The sequence below is a fragment of the Gadus chalcogrammus genome, chromosome 20 (genome assembly GCF_026213295.1).
Source record: "Gadus chalcogrammus isolate NIFS_2021 chromosome 20, NIFS_Gcha_1.0, whole genome shotgun sequence".
In the NCBI taxonomy this organism is placed as follows: domain Eukaryota; kingdom Metazoa; phylum Chordata; class Actinopteri; order Gadiformes; family Gadidae; genus Gadus; species Gadus chalcogrammus.
This window is the reverse complement of record NC_079431.1, coordinates 17,487,777-17,515,379: the sequence shown is the minus strand read 5'-3', so window position 1 is coordinate 17,515,379 and position 27,603 is coordinate 17,487,777. Positions and strand designations below refer to the sequence as shown.

The 27,603-nt window shown below is 44.0% G+C and overlaps 1 protein-coding gene across 2 annotated transcripts in view; it reads left to right on the top strand.

The window, feature by feature from the left end:
- Positions 1-27,603, top strand: part of tmeff2a (transmembrane protein with EGF-like and two follistatin-like domains 2a) — a 105,546-nt gene that overhangs the window by 1,997 nt on the left and 75,946 nt on the right. For both annotated transcript variants that reach the window (XM_056580065.1, XM_056580066.1), the window contains exon 2: positions 12,775-12,884. In XM_056580065.1, the coding sequence (XP_056436040.1) occupies positions 12,775-12,884 (110 nt within the window). The remainder of the gene's footprint in view (positions 1-12,774; positions 12,885-27,603) is intronic.

The window sequence follows — 27,603 nt, the reverse complement described above, 5'->3', positions numbered from 1 at the left end:
GAAGACACACATTCATGCAAGCACACACCCACCCACACCCATACACGCGCACACACACACACACACACACACACACACACACACACACACACACACACACACACACACACACACACACACACACACACACACACACACACACACACACACACACACACACACACACACACACACACAGACACATAAACACACACATACATCCAAACATGTCCCTATACATAATACTCTCATGATTTAAGATGAACATTTGACAAACTGGTTTGTTAATGGGCCATGTCACAGCGAGTGACCTCATCCCAAGCCCCGTTCTCTGAATCACTCTACATGACAGCTTGACGGACAGCAGGAGGGCATTCATGGTATAGTTGGTATAATGATAATGTAACACACACACTCATTTTATTTCTTGTTATTATTGCGTTGTTTCCATTGTTCAGTATTTTCCATTGCAGTTTGATTGTAATCACTGCTGTAGATAAATGGTTATACGTCATTCCACGGCATGTAACAGATGTTGGTAATACTGTCATTGTGTTATTGGTTGGTACTGGCTGAGAGAGTAGTGGCAGAAGTGAGGGATGGAACGTGGTCGGACAGAGGGCATTGGCATTGGATTCTTTGGGCTCCAGAAACTGAGCTTCAAATGAGACATTGTTTTCAGTTGGACCACATGAGACTAATATGACTGTTGTTTGAAATGTTGAGTACTGCTTTAAGCAGGACCTGTTCGTATGGGTTCACAGGGTTGACAACGTGTGCACGAGCTGAGGAATTAAATAAATAACTAACCTGAACTCGAGACATCATGCATACTTGTGGTAATCCATAGAAACTTTGCACGTCATAACACTGTTTAAATCGGTTTTGGAATTCAACCCTTTTTAACTGTTCTTCTTTGACACAACAACTGCCCTTTCATTACACAATCAAAAACTTGTTTGAGCCTTTATGTCTTGTTTGATGCAGTAACTATTGTCAAACTGGTCAATGATCAGTGATGGTTTATGTTTGATTATTTGTCATAAGCAAGCATTCTGGTTGAATTGTGATGATGGTAGTTCAAAGACAGTCAAAATAGTTGACCGTTGATGATTGTTTAGGCCAACACCAACCACAATCAAATTAGCAGACAGTAAATACGCATTTTAATAGATGCGTAAATGTAATGCTTTGACCCAAAAGGCTTGCATTTTAGAGCACAATCATTAAAGGTTGGGTATGGAATTCGCTTTTTTGGCCATTTTTGCAGAATTACTTGAAATCCTTATCATAACCCACTTACAGCCACTGAGTTAGAAGTACTGACATGAAAATTAAACAAGTCAATCATCTGTGGAACGGGCAGGGCTCGAAAAACTCCAGCCAATGATTTCCAGAGCCACCGAGTTTCATTGGACAGTACGTCAATCAAACGGTCGTACTGCACTCCCCCTCCCCCGCGCCCCGCGCGCGACCCCTTCGTGCAGTACTCGTGACCCAGAGCAAGATCCTGTTTGTTGTTATCCTGCGGTAGCTTCTGGAACTAGTTAATCCACATTTGGACCTAGCAGTAGAAGACAATTTCCATGGCAGACAAGAGGCCACCATCCCCATGTTGTTTTTTTAATGTTGCCATGTTGTTTAACGAAAACCTACGCTAGCCTGGCTCGCTCTCGCGCATCTGTGTTCGCGCTCGTGCATGATTGCGTGTCCAGGTACTTGGAATGGGTGGAGTCAGAGTCAGCGTTGAAGGAGAGGGGGTAGGACCATTTGAGTTGTGTATTTTCAAAATCTGCTGGCGTTTCGCAAATCCCATACCCAACCTTTAAAATCTCCATTTAGAAAAAAAAAAGAGTAGAAAACCTGCTGGTTGGTGTGTAGTGTGTAGCAGAATAAATGAATGCATTGGACAGTTTTGATGTTTTTATCCGTAAAACATCAAGATGTTTTGATCCGTAAACTACCCATGGTCAGAAAATTCATGCGACCCCAACTTCATACATTTTGTTTTGCAACTGGTATTATTAATTAAAACATTGTTTTAATGACATCTGTGTCTGTAGTTGAATAAACAGCTTTGTTCCATTATATCTTTATATACCAGTAAAGTGCTAAGTACTAGTTTTCTTATGGCTTTGAATCTATAGTTGGTATAAATCACTGTTGATATACAAGGGCCCTTTACATATCATCATTCTATAGAAAATGCATCATAAAATAACTGCAGCTTATAATAGATCTCCCACTACCCCATAAGAATATCAAGTGACCCGAGGTTGGGTCCAGACCCAAAGTTTGGCAACACCCGGATTAATGACTGTGGGAAAGAAACTATTAACCAAGCAAGGTGCAACAACGCATTGCATTGTTGACATTTCCTGAACCAGCGTCACTAATAAGCTAATGTTAGCTGGGAAGTTAAATAGGAAAATGTAGTCCCGGCCTGCCAGTCTGGCGGCTCTCTAACCGTTTTCTTTCTTGTAAAGATAATGTTGCATTGATTTTGAGAGGTTGCTAAATGCCAAATCAATTTAGCTCTAGTAGTAATTAACTAAAGTTTTGTTGCTGCAGATATTTTCTAAAAGCTATAGCTTGCACAATGTTCCCATCCACACAAACTACTGAGCAGGCTAACATAAATGCAAATTTGACTCTTCAGAATATAATCCTTTCTCCAAGTTAATTTAATGTGTATAGACCGCAGGACAATGTATGTTGTTACAAGTGTTTGACGTGATAAGTTGGATCTGCCAATAGGCCTAGGCATATAATAACCTATTGCTATTATTAATTCTGCTTATATAATCTGTTGCCTAGCTTTTTCGATGTCTCCTAGTTTTCTTTTTGATCAGAAAAAAACCACAAACACCCATGTCTCATGTATGCCTATTAATATCATTGCATTTGCTCATTGGCTCAATCTTGAAGCAAGCAAATTAAATTCATCAAAACATTTTCTCTCAATTATTGGTTGAAACATGAAAAGTATGTGATAAAAACAGCAGAGAGAAGGACTGCCAATTGAGTGTCAAATAGAGAATGTACCAACTAACACGTCACGTTTCATTTTTTATTAAATTAAGGTAGATTCCGATAGCTTCCGTTTTCTACCTTGCCCAGATCAGTTGTTGATCAGTCCGACTCTGCTAGCTTCTAGCCGCTAGGGATATCAAAGATGGCTACTATCTATTCTGACGCTTGCGTTTCCCTGTTAGAGATATTGACAGCAACTGGTGCAGGCAACATATCATCTTATCAGTTTGAGTCGGTTTAGCTTAATACAGCTGAACAGATTTACCGTAAAAGGAGGCAGTTGGTGGTTGGGGATATCAGAATAAGCCTTTTAGGATTTTAGTTCAATAGAAATTGGAGCTTTCAAGAAGTCAGAGAATGAGGGCGTACATATATTTTGGCAAAATCTTCAAAAATGATTGCCAAATGTTTCAAACTGTTCTAGAGTAAGTGCATAAACAGATTGTATGTCATTGTAATGGGGAATAAGTACTTTAAAGGAGAATTGACTTGAAATAGTGCCTCAGTGCCTCCAGGCCTTCATCATGGACAATATTGCTGTATAATGACATCCATAGTAACAGTTTTTGCATGAGCATATATCATTCATGTCCGTCACTTTTCTTCAGGACTTGTGTGAGTCTGTCATGTAGGAAGGCAATAGGCTTGATGAAGGAATCACCAGATTGGATGTTGATTCTGTAAATTAGTCATTCTCGCTATAATTGGTCTCCCTGGTGTATTTTCTTGTTTTCTGTGGACTTAAGGGGGCAAGTAGAACGTGGGCTACCGTGAATGTGAGCACAGTAAATAGTCATGTTCTTTTTTGGAGATCCAACCATCATTTTTGGCAACCCTTAGAAGCTCAAAAAGTTAAATTTCCATGTTCTCTGGAGGATTTTATGGGGGATGTGAACGTTCAGTATTCTGTGATGTATCTGTTGTTGCCCTATAACAAACCGCTCCCACATGTCTACACTTTTTATGATGATGTAATCTCTTTCAGATTCTCAAAATTCTCAGATTGTAATTTTGTATTATCAACTCTCATCAAAAAAGGCCTTCAATACACTTTGGTCGGAAGAGAGAGTTAATAAATTTGTACAAACTAATATTGACCAAGTGATGCTTCTCCTTTAAAATGTACAAATTAAACATTTTATCCTACAAACCCACTTTGAACTAATGTTTCATGAATGTTTGGCCCCAATACTCTTCTGTTGCCCATGTGCCGTGTTAGTAGCCATGAACAAAATACAAGATCTAACACTATTCCTATGAACTAAATAATTGGAAACTGAAAATCACAGCTGTGGATGTTCAAATGTATTAAAATTCAAACTGTAACCAATCAATATTCTCCAATCAACAAGTAGGCCTCTTCAATAAAGAAATTCATAGACATAGAACCAAAACACACCCTCCATTCATGCCTTGCGGGGAAACAAGGCGCTTTCTCTGTGCTTTACTGCTCTGACTCCCATAGCTATTGTTAGTGCTGAAAGGCGGTGGGGGTGATGCCTCGATACGTGACGGGGGAACGAGTGGAGGGGAGGGGGGGTATGCAAAGCCCCTCGTAGGGTTGTAAATCCCATCAAGTGGAGTGAATTACCAGTAGTCCGTGGAGACTTCTGCACATCTGCCCGTGAGATTTGTCAGCACAGAATACTTCCCTTCATCGTCAGACTCAAAGGCAGGGGCTTAAAGTTGCACGGGGGGGGGGGGGGGGGGGGGGAAGCAGAATTAAACAAGCGATAATCAAATAGGGATCAACGGTTGTTAATTGGATGCAGGCTGTATTGTAAGGCCGTTTGCAAAGGAGAGAAATTGTTTCATTATTCTCCTCTGATTTGAACACAGGCTGTGGCTCGACTTCCACAGACGGCTTTAGAGACTAAGTAACTGGAAATAGCTTGAAACACTTCCGATAACGTTGAAAGGAAAGAAGAACCATAATGAAGGCTGTGCACACATTATTTATCTCTTTTGTAGCAGAGTGATTTGAAAGAAACATTGGCGGTACTAATTTAATAAAAAAATGAAATAAAAGTAAGACTTGAGCTATAAGATGGAGGTCAAGGAAGGATATCCCAGCGCTCGGGTTGTTCAGGGATCATTTTTAATTTACTCTCTTTAATTATTGATCGGCGCAAAGCTGGGAAAGCAGGCGCAGTTGCTGCTAGTGCCTCCTCCACGCGTTGTGAAAACTCCAGGTAGGGAAAGGAAGGAGCTGCATTTGGCCGACAAGCTGCCTACCTTCTTTCAGACGAGTAAGTGCCTCGCTTCGCCATCTTAATTGTCGGCGTATAAACATCACCTTTTGAATATTTCATGTTTGCCAGCTTGTTTTCGTTAATTATTCAGATGACTGTAATCTCCTCCTGGATGGGGATGGTTTGGGGGTGGAGGGCAGGAAGCAGAGGTGGCCTCTTACACAGAGCACAGCAGGGAGCGGGGGGGGGGGGGGGGGGGGGGTAGCCGTGTTCAAATCGGTATACAGACTATTTAGGATGGTGCATTTTGTGGTGCTGTCTGATATTTGAGATACGAATTGGTTTCCCTAAGTAGTAGTAAATAAGGAGGGTAACTGATTTCCTCAATTTATCCCATGCGGCAAAGCGGTTTTCATGACATCAGATTCATCCAATGGAGATGGTCTGCACAAAGGGGTTCTTAGCATGCAAATAAGATGTCATGGGGTGACAATAAACGCATGGTTTATGCAACCAATACAAGACACTATTGGAAACACACAAGTTGAACACAACGGAAGAACACGAATCACAGCAAACTGTACCAACTCAACGGGTGGTTGACCCTCAGACTAAGTTGATCAATCAAAAGGAGAAGAATCATAAGAATTTATGATTCTTCTCCTTGTTTTCTGTCCTCCTGCTGGCTGATTGGCTGTGTCTTTGAGGATCCCTCCATCGTTCAAGAGGGGAAACTGATATTGGATTTCTACTTCTTCTTGGCAAAGTGTGATTGGTGGGACCCCCCACTGTTCTCAGTGCTGATTGGTTGGAGGGGGCAGGACGGAGTGTAGCAACGCAGCCCTCTGTTCCACTCCCTCACACCTCCATGTGAAACCCTCCATTTCTAAATCACAGTGCTTCACATTTGTATCACATATATTGTGGCCGTAACAGTGTGTCAAAAAAAAAACTGCTACGAATGAAAAGCAGATGTGGATCTTTGTTTTGTTGATCGTGCTTTGCTTTTTAGTTCATGAAACCAAGGCCGTTTGAACTGATTGATAGCCTAGATGTTGACAGTTATAACTGTGCAATATGATATGTTCATGGTGGTATCTATTCCCTTAACGTTGATTGCAAATAGGCTAGTTTACATGCTTTATTTCAGAAATGCTATTATACATACCTGTTATTAAATAATGTTATTGTGATGTTAGTCTGCACTGTAAGTTTCATTATGGAGGAGTTTTAACAGGAATTGCATGACTTTGTGGCTTTGTGTTAATAAAAACCTAAGATACAATTGTGGAGTGTGTGTGGTGGGTGGCTGATTCAAGCAGCCTCACCTGGCCCGAGGCAGACTGATTAGGCTCTGGGGCCCAGTAAGGCTGCACACCTGTTGTGCATTGAGCAATCAATGTGCACGGCTTGAGCCTGCCATCACCACATGCACTCAGGGAGATCCCCTCCATGGCAGGATGGATCACCATCTGCACGTATCATCGTACTCTGAGCTATGAACCAGTTCCGACATCACCGCCCTGTGTCCTGGATCCGAGGGACCCCAGTAAAAAGCCAACGCCATTGCTACAGATATACATTCTCATTGTTCTACATTGTTTGTAACCTAAATAATATTTACAATCATGTTGGTTTATTTACAAACAATCAATAATAACGTCTGTTGACAATTTTACAGGCACACAATCACCAATACAAACATGACCTCCGAGGCACCGCATGCAAATACTTAATACAGAAAGAGACAGAAGGCAATTGTTTCACATCCCACACACTTCCCAGAGCTACCATTTGTAAAATCAAATTTGCCAACTAATTTCTACAATGTAGCCGTTCTAATCCCTCAAACTCGCCCGTGAGTGTCCCACTATTACACAATTTTTATATATATTGCATTGTACCAAGATATTTATAAATCCATTGATTTTCCACGTCGCCTTCATTATGCAAATACTTACCATTTGGCACCAAGTGGTTATAAAATATTCATACTAGAAATGTCATCTTTGTATGACTGCAATTCAAGTGTGATGTTACTGCAATGATGAAATATGCAGATGTCCCTGTTCTTTAGTTCTCGTTATTAAGATTGATTTTAAAAATGGGTTCATTTACATTCATTGGTGCTATTATGTCGTTGTTTTCTTTGTTGAAAGTGTGTTCAGATATTGAAGCCATGAACCTCGAAAAGATTTCAACTCATGCATCATGCTTTTTCACTAATGTTGTGATATTCTGAAAATTAGGCATCATTACATATTTATTGCTGACGTGATATATATTAAAATCTTCCCTAATGGTTTATTTATTATCCATACATTTTTGACTTATGTTAGAATACACAAGAGATATGTTTTTGCTATGAAACTTTCTCTCAAACTCTGTAAACACTGAGGGTGCCATATTGAAAAAAGTTTTGTGGTTCTATATGTCGTGTCATGATATCCCTAAAGGTCATGCTATGATGGTGTCCATATCCATGTACCCTGATTGATGTAGCAGTTAAGTGAAATCCTGTATTGCCCAAAAGTGTCCCAAAAGGTTGTCCCATACGTATCGTCTCTCAGACCAAAAGGCAACTCGATATATCCAAATCCTACAGAAAGAACTCTGCAGCAGAAAATAGCTCGGTCATTTCTCTCTCATTGAGAGACATCCGGAAAATACTTTGCTGCTTCAGTGCTCGTCTTCCAAAGATTCTACGAAGTGGATTGACTTGGGGGCGGGAGGAGAGGGGGCCATAGGCATACCTGGTATGCCTATGGCGTCGCAGGAGATTAGTGACTACTAAGCTTTATGGTTAAAACAGATTTGTAAGGTCTCATGAAGGTCTTGTACACAGGGTTGGACAGCCTCATGACCCGTGGCCACGTGCCATTACTTAGTGTGCAACGATCTGCATTCTTCCACTGGGACACACGGTATCATTGGCCGAGGTTCAGAATCGCAGCAAGATCTAAAAATTGGGTCACAGGTGCAAAAACAATGGTGGGAACCACTGGAGGCTTGTGTTGTGAAAAGGTGGTCAACATTGGAAGCCCTTAGGGACCGTAAGCATGATTAAGCGCTATGCAAATACAAAGGGGCTTGATTCTCTATAGCACTACACTAGCCATAGCTTCCTCCACACACTCCCACCAATACCTCAAGTCTCAGAGCACTCTGGAGGCCTCATAGTAGGGGCACTCTCTGGTACCCTCTCTGCTCTGAGTGCCTTGTTTCCAGCCTTGTAATCCAAGTGTTGAAACCTCTTACACCGCCGTTCCTGACTCTATGATTGCACACGGCAGCTCTTTCTCTCTCTTTTTTGCTCATTCAAGACGTGGTAAATGGCAGAACACTGGTATCTTGCTATGGATTCGTATTTATCTGTGGGGTGTGGGTGCAATTAATTTTTTTTTGAGGAGATACAGAGAGAGAAGGATGACGAACATGTGTTTGCATTTGAATGTATTGAATGTATTTTTTTTGTGGAAGAGGAAGAGTGCGGAAGAGACAAGTGTGTGTGTGTGAGAGTGAATCGGTGAGAGAGGAGACACAGAGATAGAGACAAAGACCCAAACCCATTTCAGATCTTTACCCCTACCCTAATTTTTTCAATTGCCATTCGGTTTTTGACTCTCCCCTCGGAACAGAGATTGTGGGGTTGTGGGGTAGTGAAATGTCTCATGTGAAATGGGAGAACCCATCAAGACACTGCTACGTCAGCAGTAATCATCGACAGCATTGAGGTGGGCACGCAACGTTGTTTGTTGACAGACATTTTGAATCAAAGACGTCTCCATCTTCTGTTGCGTGGGCTATAGGCATCCTTTTGCGGTGGTCAGTGGCAATTCAGCAAATTGTCTCCCTGCAACGGCAATAGTGGTACTATCAAAATTACATTTGCCATTTATCTGATGGAGATAGGAAAGCTTGAACGCTGGCGATTCGTTTACAACGTATACGTTTCACGCTGTCAAGCGATCAAACAAGTCATAAAATAAAAAGGCTTCATTACCGGGCCTTCATGACAGTGCAGCGGTGTGCTCTGTAGGCTAGCAACACGTGCTCCCACCCTGCCCGTCTGCACTGATATCAGGGTAGCAGTCACAAGCGCAGACACCTTGCTGCTGGACTTCGGGCGTCATATGACATCCAGTGGGGGAAACACTTAATGCGATCAGAATACTAGCGATTTCTTGTTGGTCTATAATACAATGAAAAACAAATTAAGATAAGATACCCCTACACTAGAAGCAAAATGGAGGGGTAGGGCTGATTGGTCGGAACAAGGGGTGAATTGGGATTGGGCCAAAGACTCTGTGTGTGTGTCTGTGTGTGTGTGTGTGTGTGTGTGTACATGTGTGCTTGTGCTTCTCTATGTGAATGTATTCCTGTGTGTGTGTGTCTGCTCGTGCTTCTCTATGTGTTGCTGTGTGTTTGTGTGTGTGTGTGTGTGTGTGTGTGTGTGTGTGTGTGTGTGTGTGTGTGTGTGTGTGTGTGTGTGTGTGTGTGTGTGTGTGTGTGTGTGTGTGTGTGTGTGTGTGTGTGTGTGCTTGTGCTTCTCTATGTGAATGTGTTCCTGTGTGTGTGTCTACTCGTGCTTCTCTATGTGAATGTGTTCCTGTGTGTGTGTCTACTCGTGCTTCTCTATGTGAATGTGTTGCTGTGTGTGTGTGTGTGTGTGTGTGTGTGTGTGTGTGTGTGTGTGTGTGTGTGTGTGTGTGTGTGTGTGTGTGTGTGTGTGTGTGTGTGTGTGTGTGTGTGTTTGTGTGTGTCTGCCCGTGCTTCTCTTTGTGAATATGTTCCTGTGTGTCTCCTCGTGCTGCTCTCTGTGTGTGTGGATGTTGGTGTGTTTGGGTGTGTATGTGGGTGTGTGTGTGAGAGAGTTATTAGGCTTCATAAAGGCACTTCTGCAGGCGTTATCTCTTTGTTATTCAAAAAAGTCTGCATCATCAATTTTGTCCCTGCTTATTGGAGTAAGCAAAGAGTGAATTTTGATTATCTGTCAAATTCTTTGTTGATAGTTCTCTCAGGGGGTGAATGCCAACAACGTTAGGTGCTTCTGCTTTCACCTGATCCTTTATGCAAGGACAAAGCAATCCTATGCTTTGATCAATAAGCAATCAATAGGGAACTATTCTTCTGATAAGATAAGATAATATGGTACAGCACTCACAGCAGAAAGTACAGGACTATGCAAAAAAATTGTGTAAACAGACAGTTGAGGTTGACATTATTAACAGTGTATGCTAAATTATTTAAATTAAACATTGTTGACAATTGTATACAAGTGTCGAAAGTGTCTGGATGACAAAGTGTCCAGTAAATGCTACATTATTGAAGCTATAGATTCTAAACAAAAACTAAAGTGAGTTGATTAGTTTGGGATTCCTCCTCAAAGTGATAATACATCACTTTAAGCCAGCTCCTGAAGAAGCCCTGAGTCATAATGCATTTGATAATGGACCAGAGACTTAGCTTCACTCTCAGTCAACAACGTATCGCAATGAAGGGAGAAGGGTCTAGAAGGGCTTTGTGTTAATGTACAAGCTATATCTGAGTTACTCGACACGTTATATCCATATGGTCTTTCTGCTGGATCACTGTTGAAAGATTTCAGTTTATTCCGGATTAAGTGCTATTAGAGCCGCTTTTACACATTGTTCCCGGCAAATTACTTCGATAACATTGCAGGCACTGCTAGTGATTTCAACAATTGCCACATGCAGCTATGTGCAGGAACATTTCCGTATTTCGCCCGTTCAAACATGACATAGCAATGCAGGAATTTGGGCCACAGGACAGTCCAGAAGATGATGGTAATGCACACTTGTGGATGCCAGCCGCTCACTCATTTTGGAACCTATTCAGTTTCCAAACAACAAAAGAAGCTGTATAGAATGAAATTGTTATTTGATCACCCAAAAGCATTGGCTCATTAAAGGTTGTACCAGTGATGTTGGGTGGTGTCACTTCTGTTGGTATTTGAAGGGAGATCCCAAAGAAACAGAGCCAGCTCGCCCCTTCCTTCCATGCTTCGTGCATCCAGTAAAAAATATCATGATCGCAGCGCAAAACAATTTTTTTTGGTTTTGAGTGGTTGGTAGTACCATTTGTTTTTGTATACGATCTCCGAGCATAGGCTGCCTAAAGAGACACGTTTTTTTTGACATCCTGCTTATGGGGCGGGCAGCTAGAAGATCGTGAGGAAAAATCGGATGAATGTGTTAATTTATGTATCGGCCTAGAATCGCTGTTACAACCTTTAAGACGACAGCCGCAGCTTCAAATTCGTCCTCAGCGGAATCTTGAGATCGGTTCGCTTTCTCTAGATGAAAGCGTCTTATGTCAGAAGATGAAACCCTTTCCATGCCTCTACCGTCAATGTGACACAGTGATCCGGAATTGTTTCAAGGCCTTGAGCAGGAAAATGGCCGGTGCAGATTTCCAAGAATATCGATTCCTTTTCCCATTCACACTTGACTCCAACCAGGAAATCTTCCTGAACATTGCAGGGCATGACTTCATGTGGGAAAGGGGTTTATTTTAAATTTTTCTGTTGTTATTGCCGTCCAGCAAATGCATTAGGAACTGTTTAATCATGTGTTTATTAATTTGACCGTTAAACTCATTATTAATTCATTATTATTTAGTTGAATAATTCTTATCTACTAAGGTGAATTAAAAATACATGACATCACTTATTCACTCGTAAAACATTCATTGATATTTCTTCATAAATACTGGTACTCTGGAACATAGATAGGCACACATATGAATCATAAATATGTTCTCAGCAGTAAGAAGATTTCCAGCAAAACTCTGTGGTTATAGGTGTACGTGTACGTGTGTACGTGTGTGCATCTTCATGTTTTGCATGCACTTGTATGATTATGCAAAGGCCACACACTTCCGTATATGTCTGGCCCTTTTCGTCTTTCATTGAGCCAGATAGTATCTGTCAAGCACAGTAAAAAGTATTTAGAAGGATTTAAAACGCTTACTCATCCATAATGTTCCCGCTTGGCTTCACTCAAAATCTAATTTAAGCAAACCTTTCGAAGTTATGGGTCCCTCTTTATGCTCCGATAAGCCCTCTACCAACTGCCCAGCCCTTCCAAAGCTGATCTCTGAAGCTATAATTAAAGCCGTTGTCATAATAAAAAAAATATAGAGACATTGTTTGCTTTAAGTAAAATACAATAATTAGGGAATGAAAGTAAACAGTTGTTAAGTAGGTCGTCGGATTCGCCCTTGGTTAGATTGAACACCTCCTATGAGTCTTAAGTGCAGTGTTTATTTAAAGAATTTACAATAATTTGACGCGGATACGTAAAATATAGTATTCATGAACTGCTTAGCCATGAGTCTCGTCGGGGAACACTGACACTCCACTGACATTCCGTCAAGTATATTCAATACTTTTATATCTAGTATGTTACAGGTCACTAGCCGCCCTTTAATATGTAAATATTTCTCATTGTTTCCCCTTCAATTATATCCTGTCTCACTGGCGACCATGGGTTTCAACGGAAACAACTTTGGGACTGACATGTGTGCCATGGGTTCCCTTGTCTTACAGGTTTCGATGATCGGGACACAGACCTGTTCTTGTGCGACACAAACACGTGCAAGTTCGACGGAGAGTGCCTCCGCATCGGTGACACCGTCACGTGTATCTGTGATTTCAAGGTAAGACCTCTGCGCCTCTGAACATGTTGCTTATGTTGTTTCACGTTTTCATTGGTATGCATTGATTGTGGCTCTCCACTGACCTCGCTCTCCTTCTTGTTAGCTTCCATTGCCTCTATCGACCCAGTGCTTTTAATTCTAGGTTTTCTAACAAATTGTTTTTATATTGTGCTTCTCAAAGCACTTTACAAAGGTTGGTGTTACAGTAAACAAAGTGTATTCTTCTTATTATAATGTTGCGTGATGAAATGTCCCTCAGCGTCTGCCCTCTTCAACTCAACTCCTTCAACCAAGTTCTTTGTGAATGGGAATCTCAGGGAGAGGGTAAAATGTATATAACACATCCAAGCAGGCCTCTCCCAGGATATGCTACCCTTGAGTCAAACGAATCGTTACGTGGTGTCAAATAGTAATGTGAGGAATAACCCGATAGATGCCCCATCTACAAGACGGACGACTCTATCGAACACGTTGGATTCATTGCAATTAGACCCGCGGGGAGGCCGTGCGAGACGCATCGCTGCCTTTATAGCGGCGGTTCGGTGAAATCGCTGCCACCGTGCTCTTGTCACCTGCACTCAATGGTTATTACCGCTGTTGTCGGGGAGAGAGTGGAAGATCGAGAGGGTTATCATTAGGGGCATAAATATTGGGAAACCATGCTATTCTTGATAATCGCTCGTACTTAACATGATGGGCGCTGCGCCTTAATGAGAAACTTGCACCAGTCAATCCGGTATTGATTTGGGTGTTACTTTTGGACCATTCCTTTTCACTTGGGGGAGCGGGGGGAAGTCCAGAGATGGCAGTCCAGTCCATTTCGAGTTCTGCCAGGGGTTTCTTTATCGGCGTGTTATCATGGGGCCCTGCCTCGCCTTCGCACAATGTGTTGCCAGGCGGTTTTATCTCGTATTCTGTGGCTGGCCTGAAAGTGAATATTAGCGGTAGCTTGTAGATAAATTACATCATAGCTTCATCCCTCATGGATATGATCTTGTGCTGATATTAGTGTGTGTGTGTGTGTGTGTGTGGGGGGTGGGGGTGTTTGTGTTTGCGTGTGTGTGTTCCTGGGTGAGGCCCTGGTCATACTGCAATATCTTAATACTCTAGCTTTCAGCTTGACTGAACTACGCTTCTTCCTCTCTTCCAATGTTTTTCTGTCTGGGTCTGTGTGTGTGAGAGACTCCTGCCGTCAATGTCCTGATTTCATTAGCGCGGTACTTACTCAAGTATCGGATATCCTCCTATTAGTTCTGCGTAGCACACCAGCATCATATTGCTGCTAATTTTAGCTGGCCCACTTTTTGATGCCTGTGGTTCCTGAACAAGCTCCATCCCAAGCCCATAGTAAATAAATAAACATATGTTTTTATGCTAATTTGCAAATTAGTATTTTATTTTCTGTGTGATCATGTCATGACTAAACAACCTACGCATTACATGGTGGAAGTCCGTTCTCACACCAACACCATGGTGGGAGATTGAAACATATGTATTCAGATACTTAATCACAGGCAGACTAACTCAGTAAACACATACAGTATGTGCAAACAGCAGGGATGAGTGAAAAATGAAATAATTGCATTTTTCTATACACACTATTAACTCATTTAGGGGAAGCCTTTATCGCCAGCGTTTTCTTTTGCATATTTATATGACTAAGGAAATGGTCGGTGCTTGGGAGTCAAACACCCTTCCCCACCACCCACCCTGCACTGCTTATTAAGCCATTTGGAGCACAGATAATGAAAAACTCATTCATATTCACCCATGCACACACGCGACAACAGTGATGTCACCCATGCAACAACCAGTGGAACGGTGACGTCTCTGGCTCAAGGGCACCCCGTCCCCCCCTTAAGCCAGTCGAAGCCAGGGATCAAACCAGCAACAGGACGACCTACTCTTTCCTCATCCCCCTCTCTGTCTCCCCCCCCCCTCTCTCTCTCTCTTGCTCCCCCACTCTCTCCCCCACCTCTCCCCCTCCTCCCCCTCTCTCTCCCCCTCCTTTCCCTCCCTCAGCCACTGCCCCAGCTTGATCCCACAGAATCAATGCAAGCATTTTAGTCAAGATGCGGAAATTCAGCAGTGACAGAGGTCGGCTTCACCTTAAATAGCATCTCTTGGAAAGAGCCACTGATCCCATGGGCCCCTATCAGTAGTCTGGTCTTGGCCAAAAGGGCCATGTCACTGTTTGCAGATAATGTTTGTTGGCATTAATTGCCGGCCGTCTCGGGCTGGTAACATGGTTATGGGAATGGGCTGGTTACAGAGTGCACTCTGGTTCTGATGGCTCTTCTAAGCAGCAGAATGAATCGTCTGCAGTTCTCATAATGGCATTGGGAGTTATTGCCCTCGGAGCTATGTCCGTGGTGCTCTTGTCACTTGTTGTTAGCATTGCGGGAACGCTGATTTGGTCAAAATGGACGGGTGGAATTATACGTTGCACAACAAAGACTGTCCTATAAGAAATAAATGTTATATGATTCATAACATACCTAAAACGTAATAACCCGAGAGATAATTGACGTGATTCTCTTTGGCCAGTTTCCTTTCCTTTCATGCCTGCTTGAAGTGGAAATTGTGTGTTTAAAATGTCAGCCTTGTCAAAGACATCACACCGGGGATCGACAATAAGATTTTCTGAATCTGGTCATCCAGCAAGTGGTTTCAAATGATAGTGAACGAGAATAGAATTTAGAGGCACCAATGAGAACCATATAACAGCCAGAGTTCTCCATTCACCCTGGCAGGCCTGAGGAGTTTGTCCCACACCAGAGCCAGTTCTCTGATAATGTAAATCGTGTCCCCTTGGTAAAATTCAATTCAAAATGCGAACTGTAGCTCAGAGTACATTTCATTTGCTGGAAAGTCACAAAATTCAACGTCTAATACTGAATCATTAGCCAGTGATGAAGGAGAGTGTAATGGCTAGGCTGTTAGTGCTCCTAGCCAAAAGGCTGTGATCCCCGATGGGCACGGCCTACCTAGTACTTCCCTGTTAAAACTCAAGGGTCCTTATCCCCCTTCCTGCACCATAATGACATTCTTATTAGAATTCACCGTAAGTTGCTTACGATAAAAAGCCTCTGCTGAATTTCTAAATAGTGATACAGGCTATCACTGCCACTCCCAATACATCAAAGTAAGGTGAACGACTTTCACTTTTTCAACTTGGAAGTGCATTACAACTACACAACTAAATGAAGGCTTACTTAAGGCTTACTATAGACAGCGTTTGTGTCAATTCCCATTTAATCTAGAGTAGTGGTTTTTGGAGAATATAGTATATTGAATGTTACGGCCTGGTTTTAAAATGCAGTCTAATGCAGGGTGAAGGATATTTTCAACATTTCCATACAGTGTGCTCCCTGCTGTGTGTTTGATCTTTATACTGTATTCCCTCTTAATGCCTGACCTTAGAGCAGTTTCTCTCTCTCTCTCTCTCTCTCTCTCTCTCTCTCTCTCTCTCTCTCTCTCTCTCTCTCTCTCTCGCTCTCGCTCTCGCTCTCTCTCTCTTTCCAAAATTATGATGGCTCTCTGCACATCAAAGAAGGGCGAGAGCTAATGCGGGTATTGTGGGAGGGGTACGATACATTATTCCTATAGCACTCTTCAGGAAATGAAAACGTCATCGGAAATGAAAACGTCTCAAAGACAATGCGATCAGCCTCGGTTTCATCCCCCCTGAACCTCGTAGAGGTCTCTCACCCTCCAATCGGACAGAGTTCTTCCTTGCGACACAGCAACCTCCCCCCTTCAGCAGCACATGTTTAGTGGACATCTTGGTATATGCTTTCTCCAAAGAGTTATTAAGAAACACGTTATTAAGAAGAAGGTAGAAGTTAGGGGATAGGCCGTCGAACTCCCAGATAAAAAAACAATGAATAAAAATGCAACGCCAACATTTCTTTAAACCAATAAAGAATAGTGTCAGATTAGCGACTTGTTAATGTCTCACTCTCCTTAACTGTAGAAACATATCTGTTATCTTTCAGTCGGATGAGATATTGCAAATGGAATGTTTTCATTTCCAAGGATCCTTTGCCTTTCCTAATCCTCTTTGCACATTTTTTCCTTCCATTCTGACAGATACCTCCACCTCTGTCTTTGACCTCCTTGTTGCATCTTCACTCTTCCTGTCTTATCGCTCCTTCGTCCTCTCTTACCTATCTTTGAACCAGTGGCGTCACACCGCCCCCTGTATGAGGTGCTCTCTCCCTGCCTATCAGTGATCACTGGAGGAGGAGTGCCCGGGCCCCCTCAGGTCTGGCAGAGGTTCCCCTGGGGCCCCAAAGCTTCCTGTCCCCTCCCCCTACTCCCCCACCAGCCACCCACCCTGCCATGCCTATCCCTGCATGACAAATGTACCAATTACAGCGGCCAGACTGTGTTTCGCTGGTGGCTGATTTCCTCATCCGTCAGTGCAGGAGTGGAGTACTGCATCTTGGCTCAAGGATGGAATACAGGTAGACTGCACACGTTGGGGTTGTAACCTTTCAGCTGTGAGTCAATCACCCTCAGCACTACAGTCTCTTTAAAACACGGTTATAATGGACGTGTTCAGAAGGAAAGACACACAAACGGGTAAACAAATGCATCAATGTGCAAACTGCATCAATGTGCAAGCAAGATATTGAGGGATTGTGAGAATGTAAAAGAGAAAAGATCTTGTGATCAGAGAGAGAGACAGACAGACAGACAGACAGACAGACAGACAGACAGACAGACAGACAGACAGACAGACAGACAGACAGACAGACAGACAGACAGACAGACAGACAGACAGACAGACAGACAGACAGACAGACACTCACACTCCCCCTCCGATGACCGAGTGTGACAGAAAACTCGCAGTGGCCAAGAGGTGACGCCGAATATATATATGTATATAATTTTTCTGCTCTCACTTAATTTGTATTTTTTTAACGTGCTCTGCTAGGCCAGCTACTTCTGTTCATATTCAGTGTACTGAAGATACAATACAAGTCCGGCAAAACATTTTATGCTATCGCTCTCTTATTTTAGTCGTATCAATTGCAGAGAGACGTATGGAGGCGCACCTATATATCAAACCTCCACTGTGCCACCAGCCCTGTCACGTGACAGAAACATGACCCGCTCCCCCCCGGTGTGGGCTGTCAGGCCACCATCAGAGAGATTCACCCCCCCCCCGCCCGGCGGCGCCATACATTTGCATGCATTCATCATCCCTGTTCTCACCCAGGGCCACAGGGAGCGATTGGCAATGAGTTTATGAGGAATAGGCAGAATCCCCAGGACCAGGATATAGGATACAAGCCAGATAGAAAAGGTCGCGACGGGGAACCGGTGACAGCAGGGGACCCTGAGGTGGATGATGATGAGCATTTATCAGAGGCGGAGGCGACACGACGCCGGGCCGTGCTGACGGTTCCAGAGCCACCGATATGAAGGAGGGAAAGACGTAAAATAAAATATAACAAATCGGTTTTAAAGTGTGTGGTGCTAAAATATGAAATACTAGTTGGTGCACGTGTTTCGGGTGACCTTTGGGATGACCCCCTCCTCCTGCACTATTAAGACGAGGTCTAAAGGCCAAGTTAGCTCGCTGGGCCTTAAGCATCTGCTCATTAATGTATGAGAGCTTAAATACGCTTCCAAATCGCTTCCCTTTAAACCCTTGCCTGAAGGTGCACAATGAAGCATAGCTTTTTGAACCTTTAAACCGTACCACAGTATTCCTTTTTCCCAATTTTAGAAATCCTCTCAGGAATTAATTTGGGCATGTCTGCCTCATGTGTACAAATGTGATAGTGCAGCTTTTGAATTGTCCTTTAACCTACTATCCTCATTATCCGAGGAGGAAAACATACATTGAGGAGCTGATTCGGACTCAAGCCTTGCATCTACAGTGTTTGCATGCGTTCTAATACCCAAAGAGTTAAAGAATATATTAAAAAAAAAAAAAAACTGTGTTAGATAACGGGATATATGTTGTGGATAATGTATTTAAGCAGTGTGTGTCTTGGTGGCTGGAGAGGCAGTGCTCGCCTCACGTCGTTAATCTTGGCCCCCTCTGCCGCAGTGCTGTTCCTCCCTTGAACTGCTTCAAAATACCAGATAAAACAACACTGAATAAAAAACTTTTTAAACACCAATTTTCTTCACACCATGAAATAAGAGTTAGTCAGATTAGCGACACATTAACTCAATCCGATCTAACTCTCCTTGACTGTAGAAAAATAACTGTAATCTTAAACCGAGATGAGATATTGCTAATGGAATAATGTTTTAATCCCCCAGAGGCCTCAGCCAGCCCTAATCCTCTCTGCACCTTTTTTCCTTCCATTCCGAGAGATAACTCCACCTCGGTCTTTGACCTCCTTGTCGCATTCTCGCTCTTCCTGTCTCTCCTTCTTCCTCTTTTACCTTTTTCTCCTCCGGTGGCGCAGCCCTCCCTATATGAGGTGCTCTCTCTCCACCTATCAGTAAACATTCGAGGGGTGTGCCCCGGGCCCCCTCAGGTCTGGCAGAAGTTTCCCTGGGGCCCCTTTCTGTCAAGGAACCCCCAACCCTACCCCTTCCTCATCAGCCACCCACCCTGCCGTGCCTATCCCTGCATGACAAATGTACCAATTAAAACCAGTCTTTTGTGTTTTGCTGGTGGCTGATTTCCTCATCTGTCAGTACAAGAGCAGTTTATTGCTGAGCGGCGCCGATGCAGGTAGAGAGGAAGCTGTTATGGTTGTTGATGACAGAGAGAGAGAGAGAGTGAGAGAATAAGATATATATATATATATATATATATATATATATATATATATATATATATATATATATATATATCAGTGGAGGCTTCTCCATTGAGGAGAGGGAGGAAGATCCTCCCTAACATTGTTGAGAATAAAAAATGTAGATGCCCAGACTATTGTAATGAATTAATGCCCTTAAATATGATTGCCTTTGAATATATAATGTTCGTTTCCCTGGGTAAAGGGACATTAGCACCCCCTATCGCCTATTGACAATTACTTCAGGGAGGAACGTCCTCCGTCATTCTCCGTTCACTCCCATTCATTTCCCCGAAAGTACTGGCGGCCGGTGGATAACATGGGTTTCAATGGGAGAGAGGAGGAAAGTCCTCCTCTGAGTGGGTGGGACCTTAAGGGGTCTGATTCGCGCAAAAATCTATCCGTCTGCGCTATGAACCAATAAGCAGGATCCCTGGATGTTGAGCAGTGTTGCCAGATTGGTCAGATTTCCCACCCAATTGGGCTACTTTTAACCATGTTAGGCTGGAAAAAGTATCATTCGGCGGGAAATCTGCCCTATCTGGCAACGCTGTCGATAACAAACCCGGTCTGCATTGCCGCGGTGCTCAGTCAGAGACGCAGAGCAAGTGAAATCTGCGATCAGTGTTGCCAGATTGGGCGGGTTCCCGCCCAATTGGGCTACTTTAGATTTCATCTCGCGGGGAAAAAATGCATTGGGCGGGTATATACATTTTGGGCTGCTTTTGCCGATATCTGGCGGTTTTTTACTAATGTGAAAACAGCACACCAAACTGTTATTTTATGGTTTTAAAATGGTACAAATACAAAACTCAGTAGGCCTATACTTCAATATACTTCACGTCGTGATGTCACATCAACAAACCGTTGTGCGCCGACGCAGAAGTCTGAGGCAAAAGCCCGCTCTCTCTCAACTCTGTTAGCGAAATAAGCATCATGCCGAAGTGGGGGAAATATAAAAAACTTTATAGAAAGGAATGGGAGACCGACCCTGAATTAAAATCGTGGATCGCGCCTGCCCCAGCAGATGACAGCAAAGCTTGTTGCAGGTAGGCTATTGTAACGTTGAATTAAGAGCCCACCTCACCGGCAGTGTGTCTGCTTATAGGTCGGAATGAAGCGGCCACGGATCATTGACAGGATGGATACTTTATTCTACCGGACTCATTCGCTTCTTCACTAGACACACACCCTACCGCTTACTCTCCTCGCTCGTCCACTCACTCGCTGACGTCACTCACACACACACCTTTCTCGCGCACACACATACGCTATTAGGACTAACGCAAAGGCAGGTGGTTGATGTTACTGCTGTTAATTCTTGGGCCTGGCACTGGGATACAGGAAGTGCATTTTTCCACATTTTCTGTGACATGCACGGTCTGTGATAATAAAATAGAACTTGCCATTTGGGCTTAATTGTTTAATACCGTAGCGTTACCGCGTAATCAGAAGGACGAGTCGATATGGTAAAATCCCCAGGGATGTTTATTATTACTCCTCAACCGGACGGAGCATAAAACATTGCAGCCATTAGAAGTAACTCTTGGCGCATATAACACTAGAACCACAACATGCATTTAATGTTTATTCAAAAATTATTTTTTTCCTGTGAAAAACGTTATTGGGCGGTTTTTTGCTGAAGTGGGCGGGTTTTGGAACGTGATTGGGCGGATTTAGCTCAACCAAATCTGGCAACACTGTCTGCGATAGCGAGATCCTAAATGCACAATGGAAACATTGGAAACGGAGGACATTGTTAACGTCTTATTAAAAAAAGCATTCCATTCATTGAGTTACAGTGCTAAGTTAGCGACCAAAGAAAGAGGTAGACCACTTCCCAAAATCAAGGTGACCAGAAGTAATGGCAACGTCAGTGTTGTGAGTGCTACATGGTTTGCTAGGTACGCATGGCTTACTGGTAGCATTACAAGCAATCGACTTTATTGCTGGCCCTGTTTGCTTATGAATAATAGCAAATCTCCAACGTGGGCTGTTCATGGTTTCACTGATGTGGAAAATCTTGATAGGGCAACCATACGCCACGACAAGTGTCAAGATCACGTTGGTGAGCACCAACGTGATCTTGACACCCGTCGAGATCTAGGCCTAATGATAGGCCCAGATTTTTTTATTTACTTTTACAAATCAATAGTAGGCCTGATTTGACTAATATGCTTTGCATCCTTTCCTTCTCAAATTACAGTGATGCCACTGGTGGCTTTGTATAAATTGTATTCACATAACTCCCTCCCTGCTATTTTGTAGTTCACCAAAACACCTTCAAACAACTTGAGTCTCACATTCTTATGCCACCATACACCAACAGTGCAAGCAGGCCAATGGCAACCAAGCGCGCAGTCCTTCCTCCCTCACTCTAAAAACCACCAGCCGCCACTGATATATATATATATATATATAGAGAGAGAGAGAGAGAGAGAGAGAAGATTTGTGGTAGCGTGATTGCCGTTCTCAGGCTCAATCATGCTAAAGCCTGTTTGTGTCATTTCATTACAGAATAGATGTAATCATTCTCTTTAAACGCGTCAGTTTAAGGCGAATCATCAAGGAATATTACGTCAATTTACTGTAAATATTGCACCGTATTAGTCTGCTCAAGGGACTGCTCAAGTGTAGGCAGCGAACCTGCGAGGGTTTATCTTGCCGTTAATGCTAACACCCTTGTTTCTTAACTGGTGCTGCATTTATCGTATAGTTAGTAATGAAGCTCGACTGATTTATACGATTAGAATGAGTGGGCAATAGCATAAAATGTTTTGCATGATTTCTAGTGTATCTTAGGTACACTGTATACGAAAAAAAATAAACGGCCCAAACAGAGCACGTAAGAAAATACGAATTAAGTGAGAGCGGAAAAACTGCTTGTGAAATACCAACGTATCTGTGTGTACTCTGGCGTCACGTCTCTCTCTCTCTCTCTCTCTCTCTCTCTCTCTCTCTCTCTCTCTCTCTCTATCTCTCTCTCTCTCTCTCTCTCTCTCTCTCTCTCTCTCTCTCTCTCTCTCTGTCTTTGTCTCTCTCTCTGAGGAGGAGGAGGAGGAGCATGTGTGTCTGGTCCTCTGCGACCCTGAATGGCCTGTCAGCCACCATTACAGCAGAGCTCGTAGCTCCAGCGATGTGGTGGCCAGGGAGCTTCCTCTTTTTTTTGGGGGGGGGGGGTAATCAAGACATGCCTGCCAGGCAGTTAAACAGCAGAGGCTAGGAGCCAGCCACCTCTCTCTCTCTCTATCTCTTTCTCTCGCCCAATTCATCCACGGCCACTTGACTTCTTCTTTTTCTTTGTTTTACCCTATCACTATCTCTCTCGCTCTCTCTCTTGCTCTCACTCTCGCTCTCTCTCTCTCTCTCTCTCTCTCTCTCTCTCTCTCCCTCTCTCTCTCTCTCGCTCGCGCTCTCGCTCTCGCTCTCGCTCTCTCTCTCTCTCCCTCTCCCTCTCCCTCTCCCTCTCCCTCTCCCTCTCGCTCTCTCGCTCTCGCTCTCTCTAACTCTCGCTCTCGCTCTCTCTCACTCTCACTCTCTCAGGCTGTTGGAGGGATGGGCTGGGCAGGGGAGTCTAGCGGTTAGCGTTCTTGACTCCCAGATGGGGAGAGCTTCAGGTTTCAGCCCCAGTGTCCTCCGTTGTCTACCTCAAGGCCTCCTTGAGCAAAACGCTCCAGCCCCTCTGCTCTTTAATCACATGTATATGAAAGGAACTATCTCCAAGTTGCTCCAGATAAAAGGAGCTATCTTCACTCTTGAGAGTAAATAGGATAGTAAATAGAGTGAAATTGTATGTTTGGCTCTCTTTCTTCTTCAGGGCGTGTGTGTGTGTGCGTGTGCGTGTGTGTGAGTGAGTGTGCGTCAGTGTGTATTGTTTCTGTGATGTGTTTCTGTGGAGTGCTTGGAGGAACTGGCATGGAACAGATTCTTCACTTGTCAAGTTGCTCCTCCGTGATCTATTGCATGTATTTCTGTTTTAAAAATTGATTCTGCTATTGATCTCTGACGCTGGCTAGGTCTAGTATTAATCATGGGCAACATGGGTCTTTGATAGATGAGGAAAATAATTAGAACGAAAATAGTTTCTTGCATTTGTTTCTTCTGTTCCGGGAATTATGGAAAAAATCAACCATCTTTGTTGAAATACGGCTTGTGTCTAGTAATGTAATACTAATGATTACAACAACTGAAGAAAAAACATTTCTAACATTTCTGTTGTATATGCATACAACAGAACGAGAGACAATTACTTTCAGAAACATTCGTTGGGTTCTGCAACTGCCCTTCAAAGCTGGCAAATAAAGTCTGAATATAGTCTGAATAAACTCCAGCCGAAAAACATTGACCTTGCCTGGGTTACTTTGGACTCAGACGTCGCAAAACTAAATTTCCCAGAATCCTATTCCCCATAGCTGCCCCTCCAAGCCCCGTGCCCCCTGGGTGTCTGGTGCTGTGTTGTGCTCCCGTGCGTGAAGCTGACGGTGTGGGTTGCTGTGGCACGGAGCTAATGATCTGACAAAACCTCCCAAAACCCCCCCCGTCCCTGTCCCTGTCACCAGTAGTGTACCAGACATCCGTCAACCGTCTCAAAGGGTAGGCGTGGCGGGGACGATGGGACGCGGTTAGTGGACAGCAAATAGAGAGCGAGGCAGGAGAGAGAAGAATCTTGGGGAAGAGAGAAGAGAGAGGAGAGAGGGCGGCGGGGGGCGAGAATAAATCTTGGCCTTTAAAATGTCTCGGAAGGAGGAGAGAGAGAGAGAGAGAGAGAGAGAGAGAGAGAGAGAGAGAGAGAGAGAGAGAGAGAGAGAGAGAGAGAGTCTGTCTCTTGTCAAGCAGCGAGGAGACACAGGTGCCCTGGCGACTTTTTTTCCACCACAGGAACCGAGGAGACGGCCGGGCTTGATGAAGCCTTCGCCATGGATTAGTGCGAGGAGGCCTGAGAGGAGTGGAGGTGGCTGCTGGGTGGAGGGGGGGGGGGGGGGGGGGGGAGACAGTGGGAGAGCCAGCGAGGCAACGCACAGTGTGCAGATCCAAGCAGGGCTAGGATACTATAAACTGTGTTCATCCCCAAAAGTGCAGCTTAACTCTACCACACACACACACACACACACACACACACACACACACACACACACACACACACACACACACACACACACACACATAATAGTTGGGAGACAAACAGGGCCACACAAAGGTAGACACTGAGTTGAGATGTACCGCTGCTGTGGAACCGTAGACATTTAAAAAGTGTTAAGGCAACAACTGTGACTGTTTGCTCTACCGCTTGTTTTCACCAACCTTGTCTTTTCCTTCCTGTTGCTATTGCCTTTTTTTCAAACTTAGTTGTGCATTGTTCTTTTGCTACTCCAAGGTTGGTCTTAGCCTTTGATGTTACAAGCCACACGTATAAATCACTGTGGATTAAGGCATTGGCTAAGCCACATGTAAATGTAGTCTTCATAGACAGGGTCCCATCATCACTTGGTTGGGCCGCGGTGGTGCGGTCATGTGCTGGTGTAGACGGGGGTAATTGATAAGTGGTTGTGGTAGAAGGTGTTATTGATAAGGTTGGATGGTAGCCCTATAGCTTTATGGTGGCCCTAGATGGGTGTAGCTGTGTGTTATTGATAAGGGTAGATGATTGCCCGAGGGCTGGATGTTAACCCTAGATCGGTGTAGATGGGTGTTATTGATCTGGGTGGATGAGGCTGGATGTTAGCTCGAGGGCTGGATGTTGTCCCTAGATGGGTGTAGATGTGTGTTATTGATCCGGCTGGATGGAAGCTGGAGGATTAATTGAATAATCCTCAGTCGGATGTCTAGTGGATACAGGAAATGGATCAGACGATCAGTCTTGTCCCCCTGGAGGGGCGAAGCTGTGTCTGAGCACTTGTTTGCACTTATATGCATGTTTCTATGTCTGTGTCTGCATGTGTGTGTGTGTGTGTGTGTGTGTGTGTGTGTGTGTGTGTGTGTGTGTGTGTGTGTGTGTGTGTGCGTGCGTGCGTGCGTGCGTGCGTGCGTGCGTGCGTGCGTGCGTGCGTGCGTGCGTGCGTGCGTGCGTGCGTGCGTGCGTGCGTGCGTGCGTGCGTGTGTGTGTGTGTGCGTGCGCGTGTGTGTGTGTGTGTGGGTGGGTGAAAACAACAAGGGGCGATTGTAACAGCGAATAAATATAAATATTTAAATAGGAAATCACAGCCGTTGAATGATTGAGTGATGAATGATTGTGTGTGGAAACGCGGTGATTGAAGATTTCCTCCACATAATGCTACTTAAGAACATCACGGTGCATCCTAATGGGCCATATCATTAGGTTGAATATAAAAGTTTTCCCGTGCCTCTTATGGTACATCTTAGTGCTAATTAGCTTCCCTTCATTAGTGAGCAAATCAGAGAGAAAGAGCGAGAGAGTGAGAGAGAAGAGGTGAGAGAGAAGGATTGATAGAGAGCAAGAAGGATAATGTAATGCAGAAGAAAGAGGGAGGGAAAGCGAGAGAGTGAAGTGAGAGAAGGTGAGGGAGAGTGAAGAGGGGACAGGAGGATAAAGTAATACAGAGAGAAAGGGGGAGGGAAAGCGAGAGAGTGAAGTGAGAGAAGGAGAGGGAGAGTGAAGAGGGGACAGGAGGATAAAGTAATACAGAGAGAAAGGGGGAGGGAAAGCGAGAGAGAGTGAAGTGAGAGAAGGAGAGGGAGAGTGAAGAGGGGACGGGAGGATAAAGTAATACAGAGAGAAAGGTGGAGGGAAAGCAAGAAAGTGAAGTGAGAGAAGGAGAGGTAGATAGAGATGAGAGAGGGACAAAGAGAAAGAGAGATGAAAGAGCGAGAGAGAGACCGGGCAAAAACAATTATACGGGGGCCAAATTCTTTTCAGAGGGTTATTTCCCTACATGAGAACCCAGCGTCGGAGAGTCGTGTAGCGGTCAGCGTCGGCCAACAGTTGGTAATTGGCCATTGATGTTGCTCCAATACGCCCAGTAGTGGCTGATTAGGCTATCCACGGTAATTGCCCACGATGGTGCTCGTACCAGTTGGAATGGCCCCCTGCAGTGCCGTGCAGGGTGCCATGGTGATTTGGTGTCGGTTTTGATTGGCCCTTCTGAATGTTCTTAACAGCCTCGGCAGCCCGCCTCCGCCCCTCAATGGTGACCCCGCTCCACAACCCAAACGCCAACCCTCTTTTCAGTTTGCTAGTCGCGCTGTTGTGTTGATTGGATTCATGTCCGGGCTTTTCTTTACACTCATTTGGATACATAATTGGATCGGGCAGATTTTTATGAACAATCGTGTACACAGGTGTTTACAAGTTGCAATCTTGCACGAACATGAGTTTATTGTGTTGATTGCATGAGTACACACAGTCTGTTGCTGTCATTGTTTATGACATTTTATCACACTTGTTGCCTGAAACCTCAACTACAGATGCCTTGAGGTATTACAGATGTTGCACTTAGCTTTAGATCATTACATTTACATCTAGCGGTAGATTTAATACCAACTAGCTCCTACTGGTTGTTAAGCATTTGAAAGAATGTTTAAATATACTTCAATGCCGTATCTTGAATATGTTTCCCTTCTATCCACAGTGATTATTTCATTTCCATGCCAATCATCAGAACGTTTTGCATTCCTCCGAGCTAGATGTCCGGGAGGAGCTGATAGGAGCTGGATTCGGAAGTGGAACCCGGTCGTTCTATCAGTGATTGTCATTTTTAAACCACACGTCCTAAACAAACCAAGACTGTCCTTGGACTGAAGATAGCTGTCAGCAGAGGCTTGTGTTACTACTGGATAACCGGGCATTTCTCTGAGTCCATGCGGGCCATCCTCACTGAGCGGGATTCAAATGTTTAGACAGAGCTGGGATTGTTTCCTACTTAATCCTTGTCAACCCCAGCAACAGTCACACCCACGCTCACACAAAGGCATGGCCCGCACGCAAACAC